This window comes from Cibotium barometz, chromosome 40 (genome assembly GCF_041138505.1).
Source record: "Cibotium barometz isolate CiBa-2024 chromosome 40, ASM4113850v1, whole genome shotgun sequence".
In the NCBI taxonomy this organism is placed as follows: domain Eukaryota; kingdom Viridiplantae; phylum Streptophyta; class Polypodiopsida; order Cyatheales; family Cibotiaceae; genus Cibotium; species Cibotium barometz.
In genome coordinates this window covers 25,234,622-25,245,622 of record NC_141085.1, presented here as the reverse complement: position 1 = coordinate 25,245,622, position 11,001 = coordinate 25,234,622, and the positions used below count along the sequence as shown (strand labels likewise).

Below are 11,001 nucleotides of genomic sequence, written 5' to 3'. Positions count from 1 at the left end.
AGTGAATGAGGTGAATGAAGACTTCAAGTTTCACACTCTCCATTTCGAGAAAGCCACCAACAAGCTCAAGCCGTGTAAGTGGACTTGTATAGGTATTGTGGCAAAAAATGGTCAAATAGCATCACAAGGCTTCTGCACCATTTGGCAAAGGTGGGGGGGAAGTTGCACCATACAAGAAAGTCCCCATCCGACGACATGGGGTGGAGTGGGTGACTAGGATAGTGGTAGGAACTCATCGGCATATGATGAGGTCATGTTCTATTTCCTTCTAATGTGTTAAATTGCTAGATTCCATCACATGTGGTTTCCATGCTTATCTTCTTTTATGTACGGAAGGGAAGGAATAGGGTGTGTGTGTGTGAATAGAGAGCATGATAGTTTCTTAAATTTTATAGTTATCGACCATGCTCGTGAGCTAATCCCTTTCCTCTATAGCATGTTACATTGTTGAGTTGTGCATTTTTTTATCTTGGGACTATCTACGTGGAGACCTTGCACCTTTTGTTTTCTATTGTTGCACTCTTTTCTTTTTTGTACGGAAGGGAAGGAACAGGGTGTGTGTGTGTGTGTGTGTGTGTGTGTGTGAATAGAGAGCATGATAGTTTCTTAACTTGTATAGTTATCGACCATGCTCGTGATCTAATCCCTTTCCTCTATATCATGTTACATTGTTCAGTTGTGCATTTTATCTTGGGACTATCTACGTGGAGACCTTGCACCTTTTGTTTTCTATTGTTGCACTCTTTTCGTTCACATGGTAAGCACATGCTTAGATTCCTAATTTGTGTGTGAGCAAGGCATTGAGAGGATGAAGGGAATGCTTCTGAGAAAGCGAGAGAAAAGAGAGCCCACCTTTCCAATTTCACAATCAACCACCCAAGCTTTCCCTCTTCACCAAAAAAATCCTTGGCCATTCTCCAACACAACCCGAAATCAGGCATACCCACATAAGCCAACTGGGTTCTTCAGCAACCACCACTTGCCATTTTCCGTGCTAGCATGCTTAACTACCTCACCAATCAGCTCCCTTACAAAGGCATCAACAACATTACAAGCCCAGGAAAGAAACCCAGATATTAGCCCAACAACCTCAAAGTTGGCTCACCCAAAGCACGCAATCCCACCGGAAACTTCATGACATCAACACACCTATGACACAGGCATACCCACCTCAAAGGCAGTGCAACTATGAGTTGATGTTAGCAACAAGATAACACCATCGCCGACGACAAACCAACACTGCCGGTGCGGTGAGATGAATACCATAAGAACAACGATCAATGCAATGCTGACATCATCCATGTCTTCCCGATAAACCAATCAGTGCATTTAATGCCTTCACCCTCCTTTTACGCTTATATTGGCTCCCCAATGAGTAGGAAGAGTGATCCCCATGGAGGGTAGAGCCCTATAATACTTCCATTCTTCCTAACAACATCACCATGCTTCAAGTAAGCAAACCGAATAGCCACACCACAGCTTTAACATGAGGCTCAAAAAGAGTCTAGATCCATTTAGCCATGTTCGGCAAGCCACACATCATTCATGGCTTCCCAATGTCCCTACCAGCAGACAAGGTGTCCTCAATTCTTCCATCGTTATGGACACCCCAACCTCAATCACACCTGCCTTATTGGCCAACCTCGTTGCACATTTACTAAATCCCTATCTCAAATCATGTGTAAGAGTCCAAGAAAGAAAACAAATAAGTGTCAATGAAAGGGTGTGTTGGAGTTTTCACTGGAAGAAGCTTCTACACGGGCCCAACTTTTGCCCAAGCCCATACACACCACTTGTAATATATCCACAGGCCTTGCATGTAATAGACACAAAAGCATTGTTCCTTCACGGATGTGCATTGAGCCTCATCATTGATAATCATCTAGGTATATTTATGGATGGAAGAACCATGGTGAGGCCCATGGTACGACCCATCGGCCTGCATCTTTTGAGAATCAGCAAGACCCTTCCATGCCTCGTCTTAGAAAACCTCACCCATTCAACCCACCCTACCTCCCGCACACTCGACAATGCCAATTCTATCGAGCCATAGCTCCCTTGCAACTGTGGGCACCACCATGTGCAAACCCCTTGACATGTCCCTGACACTCTAATTGTTAGAATTCGTGGTGCTCATGCTAGATCACTATGTGGAGAGGAGAGACTCACAAAATACAAGAAAAATATCTTGCTTATTAAGTTGCTCAAATACAACTAGGCTTCTTGCTCCATACAAATTGCCTTCTAGCTCCACCTTTAAATAGGTGAGCTAGTGGACCTTAAGTCCCTTCACACACACACCCTTCTCTTCCCCTTTTACATAACCTTAGTCTCTTAATACCCCCCCTCAATACCAACTATGAAAGAATGGAATAGGTGGTATTGGACATAGGATACCTTTATAACATTAGGCGTACAAGGTTTGGAATACATGTGTGGTTACATTGAGAATTAAAACAATTTCTCAGCGGAGTTAGAGGTTGATACAAAGTTAGCCTCTGACTCTTTGTTAGGACATTTAGAAGTGATATGTCCCGTTTGTTTGCACTTGTTACATTTCATTTTGTTTGGATATTTACTCCAACAATTATTTGCCAAATGACCCACCTTTTTGCAATGGGCACATCTTACTTTGACCACTTGATGTGATAAGGCTTGTTCGATATTCGATGAAGTGGTTGCATTTGAAGATTCAGCTCCTCCCTTTGGCCTCTTTTCTTCATCAAGACAAGATTGAATGACTCCTTCGAGGGTGGGATTAGGTATGTTCTTCAGGGTGGTAACTAAGGTGGGGTACACCTTCTTGACTGCTTTGAGCAAAACAGTCATTGCATCATCTTCATCCATTCTCGCATTCACTGATGCAAGTTGAGCCATAAGGCCCTTCAAGTGAGAGATGAAGGCTCCAATGCCGTCTCCCTCTTTGAGTTCCAAGCTGAAAAATTCAATTTTGAGTGAGATCTTGGAATTCTTACCACGAGCTCCATAGAGCTTATCAAGCTCATCCCATTTCTCCTTTGCAATTGGAAGCTGGTCCACATGGTGAATGAGAGCCTCATCAAGATGAAGCATGATGATGGCTTGTGCCCTCTCATCATCTTCAATATCTTCAGCCTTTGTTCGATCAATGACCTTAGTGCCAGAGATGAATGGCCAAAAACCTTTGGACATCATCTTGTACTTGACAAGGACTTGCCAAGTGTGGAAGCCCTCTCCTGAGAACTTCTTGATTTGGGTGTTGTCCTTTGACATTGGTTATTGAAGGAGAATATTAGAGAGTAATGGGCTGATTTATGAAGAAGAAAAAAACTAGAAATTTATGATATTTAGGCTTAATTAGAAAGAGAAAGGCTTATGAGAGTGCAACAACCCTTAATCAAATCAAGGATGTTGCATAAATAGGAGATTAAAATAGTAAATTTTATGGTTTAGCACTTAGGGTTTGTGCCCAACCACTAATTTTGATGGGGATTAGCTGCATTAGTGTTAAAGAACACTTTTTTTGGTGATTAAGATCACCATTAGTGTTTAAAAAACACGATTAGTGCTTAAGAGCACATTTGTAGCGTCTAGTGACACTTGTATTGGTGATTAGATTCACCGTTAGTGTTTAATAACACTCTTAGTGTTTAAAAACACTTTGGAATAACTCCCCTTTGCTGGATTAGAAGCCTCATTAGTGTTAATCAACACTATTAGTGCTCATAAGCACACTTTGAAGAGCTTTGAGAACTTGAAGATGATGAGGAAGCTCGATGATGTTTTGAATGAGACTTATGAATGCCTCATGTGGTTGGCCACCGCTTCAAAATCAAGAGAAGGATCAGCAAACAAGCTCTCATAGTATCACTTGAGTGATTAGAGCAAAGAGGGAAGGATTAGAACAAGAAAAGAAGGAATTTTTGAAGCTTTAATGGTGAGCTTCAATGGAGTGAAGGAGGCAGCCCTGGTTTTTCTGTTGTAGCAGTCGCGTCGAAGGATCATTCCATGTGAAACTCAAGCTAAAGACTCCTCAGAGTATGGGCTTCAAAAGCCCTAAGGAAATGTTACCTCTAGTCGCTTGTACACGGCGAATTCGTGTACGATAGCAGCTGCGCAGAGAAAACAGAAGGCGACATGCTCAGGCGGCAATGCCGTAGCAGTGAAGCAGCAACCCTAGCAATTGGTTGTACGATTATGGATGCCCAGACCTCCTCTTCACTTCTCTAGTTGAAGTCTCCCCAAGATGAGGCCTCCACGAGCTGCTAGAGCTCCTCCAATGGCTGGGGGTTCGGCTCCACACAAGAAAAAAGTGATATTTTTGACCTATTCTACACCACAAAGGGGACATACTCAACCAAAGCTCTAGATACCATGTTAGAATTCCTGGTGCTCATGCTAGATCACTATGTGGAGAGGAGAGACTCACAAAATACAAGAAAAATATCTTGCTTATTAAGTTGCTCAAATACAACTAGGCTTCTTGCTCCATACAAATTGCCTTCTAGCTCCGCCTTTAAATAGGTGAGCTAGTGGACCTTAAGTCCCTTCACACACACACCCTTATCTTCCCCTTTTACATAACCTTAGTCTCTTAATACTAATGATCTGAACTCCCCAAGAAAAGGGATATCAAGTAAATGTCAAAGAAAGCAGCAAAAAGAGTCAAAGAAAGGCGTTATGTTGGATAAGTCCTTGTGTTGGAGTAGTCCACCCACATGGGCACACCTTTCTTCCATTTCCCATGCATGTCACCTATATATTTCACTATGGGCATCACTTTTTTTTCACTGCTCGCATTTCACACACAAACACATTCACTTGTACCTAACCTTGTCAATGCCAGACCTCCAAGTACATCTTTGGATGGGTAGGCCATGGCGGGTGCTAGCCTGGCTCATGGTACAACCCATCGCACTTGGAGAACCCTTGACCTTGCAAGTACCTCTCTCAAGCCTCTATACATGTATCCTCTACTTCAACTCCAATTCACCACCAACAAAACCTCACCTTGGCTAATGTATTCATCAAGAAAAGGCCCAATCTCTCAACATCATGCTATGAGATCTGGGTATATTACCCTGTCACGCGCCAAGATGTCCCAGACCTCCATCTACCCATGCCAATCATTTCCATGAGGTCTTGACACTCATTTCACCAAACACGGGGTGTGGTCTGCTTCTCCCAACTATCTCATGTTGAAGGGCTCCCACTAGTTCCACAACCAACAAAGGCCTAGCATCATGAACAACCTCTACAGTGCCTATCCCTTTCCACACTACCGCGACAAGCTATGCCTACCATTAGGGCTGCCCAAAGCTTCCCATCACTTTGCTCTACATCTGTAGATCATTCCCAACTAACCAACCTCAACCACCAAAAACTCCATGGTGTGTCTTGGACCATTCACACCATCCACTTCTTTATATTAGCTTCCCCCACCAACTTGGGTGATGCAAGGACATAGTCATCACTATTAGGAAGGGGGTATGTTAACCATTCCATTGGTTAACATGGTTTCGTCCACCCAATCTACCATAAGAGGTGCTTTTCGCTCTTACTAGCATGAGAACGAACATTGAATTGTTATAAGATGTTGTTGGAACATATAAAGCAGTCTTACTATAAGCTTAATGTCAAATAGGCAAAGTCTATAGAATTAGTGTACATAGTTGCTTAAGATTAGTAATAGAGACCAAACCATTTTTAAGTTTGGCTGGTCAAGTGTGAAAACTAGTCACTTATATATAAGTCATTTTTAACAATAAGTAATACATAATCATAGGCAAAGTCTAATTCTATAGGCAAAGTCTATAGAATTAGTGTACATAGTTGCTTAAGATTAGTAATAGAGACCAAACCATTTTTAAGTTTGGCTGGTCAAGTGTGAAAACTAGTCACTTATATATAAGTCATTTTTAACAATAAGTAATACATAATCATTCCCCTTGCATAGTTTTCTTGTGAGGTCTCTTCCTTCCCTCTCCTTACTTGCTTGTATACTTTTGAATTCATGCTTGCTAGATGGATGCATGCTTGAATAGGTTTGATTGTAGGCTTCCCTCTTTGATTAGCTTCTTCTTCCCTTACTTTTTGTGAGAGAGAACCATCACAAAAGATCATCTCTTCTTGCCTCCATCTAGGCATTGAGAGCTCTCCCTTCACCCCTTTAGCAAAGGTGCATTTTGATGTGACAACAAAGTGAGGACGCGATGGATGAGCTAGTGCACCCACACGGGAAGTTACAGATTATGGCTCTAAAGCAAAACCCAATGACACATGCTTCGGCAAGGCTAAGGTAAGCTCTTGACTTGAACACACCAATTTGAGAGGGTCCGAATATGAATCAACTCTAGGCTAAAAGGAACCGAGTGTGATTTTTTTGTGAGCTTCTAGCGAGCTTTTTTCCAATTTTTGTAAGGTTTTTCTAAATCTCAAGACCATCACACCAAGTTTATAACATCAAGATCAACACCATAGTAATAATACATTTACCTATCACTCAAGATGTTTACACATAACCGACATTATTTGAGCAGCTACACTATTTAAGACACAAAGGGGACTCTAAGGTGCTTAAATACATACATTAAATTTAAAAAAAATAGACTATAGAATTTGGGACTTTTGACATCATGAATGAGCTAAGAAGGCCAAAAATGGTAGAATCGACTATAAACACGCTTATGTTCCGACCATCTTTCTCTTAATGTTCAAGAAAATGGGGTGCTTCAAGCCCCTGGACAATCTTAGCACCAAGAAGATTGCCGAAAATCGGACGATTTTGTAGTACCTTCTCCATGTACGAACCTTTACAAACAGGTCTTATTGCCTAATATAATAAGATTCTGGTTGTAGCATCTCAAATGTGGCAGCTTCCAGATCAGCCTTATGAAAACCTTATATTCCTTGAGGAGGTCTTACCTCGTGGAATTGCCATACATTATGTATCATGATGTTGTTAATATATGCGAGATGCTCACGAACTACTACCAATATAGGATCTTAACTTGTTATGGAAACAGCTATATCTCTTTAGATCATTTTTTTTACCCCCCCCATGGTTGTTCTTGTAGATAAAAGTATTGGATGCAAGAGAAATGTGTCCTAAAAACCATATGTTATAAAACTTCACACTTCCCTGATTGGGTATATAGGGTTTAAACGTCGAAGGTCAAGGGTAGCATCCCCCTTTCCTAAACATCAGCCCCCAGAGAAAGATAGTCAGAACATAGGCATGATTACAGTTGATTCTACCATTTCTAAGCTTTCTGAGCTCATTTCAAATGTCAAAAGTGCCAACTTCTACACCCTAAAAAGTTTTAAATCTAATGATGGAATTTTAAAACTCCTCGATCCCTCCTTTTTAAAAGTGTGCTTTTTCTTTCTTTTGAAAATTTACCCCAATGATAAGAGTTCAAAAAAAGCTCATAAATTTTTTAAAAAGCTCACACACGGAAGCTCGCAAAAAAATGTTCTCCAAAGGAGCCTATCTTTTTCCAAACCATGGCTCGTAAAAGTGTTTCAATAAAAAGGCTATAGAGATGGCTAACATACATAAAACTAAAGCAATGCTCTTTTTTTGTTTGGAAAACTTGTTCAAATATACAAGAGATTAAAGCACAATTCAACACATGTAGATTTGTAATACTATATGCCAACGTTTTTACCTTGGAATACAAATCATGAGCATGCTCAGCTTGCTTGGTTAAATAATCTACTGCAAGCCGAATATTCTTGAGTAAACCCAATCACTTACCCATAAAGGCAAATAGTATAAGAGTGTAACATAGGTTGAAAGGTGACCATACACAAAGCAGCACGGAGGTTTCCTTTTAAGAATTGCATCAACTGTCTTTCTTGCAAACTCTGTTGTTGGCGTAGATCTTGCTTGCTGGAAATACCTCGTCCTTTCAATAATATTAGCCACATAAGGCTTATACATACTCAGCTTTAAACCTTCAGTTATAGATGCAGACCTCTCCCCAATATTGGACGTTATGGCTCCGGGGGCCACGAGAATGACTTGGACACCAAAGGGCTTCAATTCAACCCTATCATGAGAACAAACTAAGACTACTAAGTTTGCATACCTACATTTGTCTATTGAGTTGACCAAGCATGGACCTCATATGCACTTGCATTCACATACTCATATACATATACATATTACATATATGTGTACCTATACATATACATATTACATAGGTGTACACATCTATATTTGTGTGCACGCACACATACACACATATACATTTATACACACACATACATTTATACATTTACATATATGTTTACACACATATATGTGTACATGTATGTATATATGTATATGCGCACGCGCGTGTGTGTGTGTGTGTGTGTGTAAATATACATATATTTATATGTATGTATGTATATGTATGTGTGTGTGTGTGTGTGTACGTGTGTGTGTGGGTGTGTATAATATACATATATTTATATATACGTATGTGTGTGTGTGTGTAATATATATATATACACACACATAAACGTTTACATTTACATATACATATACGTATGTATATGTGTGCGCGTATATATATCACACACACACACACACATATATACAAATACATGCACATATACATACACATGCATACCTTAGGCTATTTGTAAGGGCGTGTATTGCAGATTTGGAAGCACTGTAGGCCCCATTCCAGGGCATACTCACAAAGCCTGCTATGCTTCCGATATTGACAATCTTTCCTCGTCTTGCTTGCACCATGTAGGGCACTACAGTTTGGATCAAGGCAATTGGACCTGTTGGTAGATGTCAAGGGCTTATCAAAGTGAAAAGCAATTCAAAGCTTATGATTACCCACGTGTATCCAAAGCTTAAGATTATCTACATATATCCAACTTTAAGGCTTCAATCACATCCAAAGGCTTTTTGGCATCTATGCAATATAATTCATAGGCAAAGTAAATGTTATGTGCACTTTCTTTAACATTGGAAAAATCATAATATCTGGGGTCATCAATCTGGACATGGTTATAGGTGAGAATTAGGGCTTTAAAAAAACAACATTCTAGTGTATTTGACCGGCCATAATTAAGAAAAACCGGCTAAGATTTTAAGTAGCCTTTATTTTAAAGAATGATTTTTTTTGGAGCAATGGTGAGAAATAAGGACGCAAAATATTTTTGTGATTAATTAATTAATTTGAGTGTACAAACCTTGGAGTGTAAATAGGGCATCTTGATGGAATTACTTGTGATTAATTAATTAATTTGAGTGTACAAACCTTGGAGTGTAAATAGGGCATCTTGATGGAATTACTTGAGCTCCATTTTTTTTGGATGGATTTTTTTATTGCTTTTTTTAGAATGCATGGGGATGCGCGTACATACCATAGACGTTGGTTTGGAAGGTGGAATTGAGGACGGAGAGGGGGGTTTCTACCACAGGGGCGACGCAGGGGACACCGGCGTTGTTGATGAGGACGTCGATACGGCCGTGGGCGGCGATGACGGACGCCACGGCTTTGGCGATGGAGTCCGGAGAAGTGACGTCCAGGGCCATTAGTTCCAGATTGTCGCGGTCCGCCAGCGCCGCCATGGTGGCCGTGGAGCGGCTCGTGGCCACCACATGGAAGCCCCGCCCTGCAAGCTCCTCCGCCAGCGCGTGGCCTATGCCGCCCGCCGAACACCCCGTCACAAGGGCCACTTCACGTGCAGCCATTGAGAGACCCAAGAAGGCACCCAAGAAGGCCCTTCTTTTTATAAGCTGGGCCAAGTTACTCTTTGAGCTTCATTTTCTGAATTTACACAAGGTAAAAATTACCCCAGAATTCAATTAGAAGATTCTATTACGTAGCAAATCTAAAACAATGTTGTCTACCTTAGGTTAAAATTGTCATTTTATCAGCCACCTTTTATTTAGTGGTTAAAATTGAACCAGCCTTTTCTCGAACCTTGCTATCCAGATGAAGCTAATGCTTGCAACATTTGCTATAAATTTTCCTCCATGGTTTGCCTACCAATTCGAAACATGCTTGCTTTGAGGCCACAAATACCAAGGTCACAAGAGTTGTTCACCAATACCCTTGAAAAAGAGACTTCACCTACTGTCAATCATAATGGAATACTTTGAAAAACAAATGAAAAATAAGTAACTTCATTTCTTTTACATAATGGTATAGGTTGAAAAAAAAACAATTTTATACCTATCAGAGATACTTACCACCAACAAAACAGGTTGATCGAGGAGTTTCAAATTTGCCTCTTTTTCATTGTCTTCTTAGTGCCAACCTCTTTTTCATTGTCCTTTTCTATGGAGAGGACTCTTCTATGTGCTCTTTAAGATTTCTCTCTTGAAGTGAATCTACTATAGAAATATTGAAGCTCATATGCTAATATACATAAGAAACTCTAGTAACATGTAGAGACCACCTCTATATATAAAAAAAAACACACAATGCAAAAAAATACACAAAAATTTAACATGCAAAAGTGCCTCATAGTTCGTGTAGCATGGGAATAGTTTCTCTAAGATCTTCTTGAATGAAAATTCAAGATTGAAGCTCTATTTGAGTTCTTTAAAGTCAATTCATATATTTGTGGTAGACATTTGTTAAAATTTAAAAAGAATGAAAAGATTGATTTATTAATAATAATAAGATTCAATGTAATCATACTTATATTTTTAAATTTTTTAAATTAATAAAATCTTTTTTATGTATTTAAGTGTTCATATTCAAGAGTTGGTCTTAAAGAAATGTAAATATACATATCTATAACCCTAAAATAAAACAAGCATTATATTTATTTATTTATTTGTTTGATATTAATAACAAAACTAAGCGTTTATTAGCATTAATAATATTATGAAAGTATACCAAAAGTAGCTAATAATAATATCATTTAAGATTCTAGTTTTAGAAGAACCGTACTTAAATTAGTGAGTGTTCTTTTTATCCTCTTTTGAGTAATTGGACATGTAGCTTGTTCTACATTACACAAGACTACACTACCTATATATAAAGATTTTTTTAATTAATG

At 39.5% G+C, this 11,001-nt stretch overlaps 1 protein-coding gene across 1 annotated transcript; it reads right to left on the bottom strand.

Moving 5' to 3' along the window:
- Positions 1-7,607: 7,607 nt before the first annotated feature.
- On the bottom strand, positions 7,608-9,750 carry LOC147615349 (short-chain dehydrogenase ptmH-like). Its single transcript, XM_086778915.1, has 3 exons — positions 9,352-9,750; positions 8,601-8,760; positions 7,608-8,033 (listed from the first exon to the last, which is right to left on the bottom strand). Exons 1-3 carry the CDS (start codon positions 9,680-9,682, stop codon positions 7,697-7,699), a joined length of 828 nt encoding a protein of 275 aa, XP_086635041.1. The 5' UTR covers positions 9,683-9,750; the 3' UTR covers positions 7,608-7,696.
- Between the last annotated feature and the right edge of the window lie 1,251 nt (positions 9,751-11,001).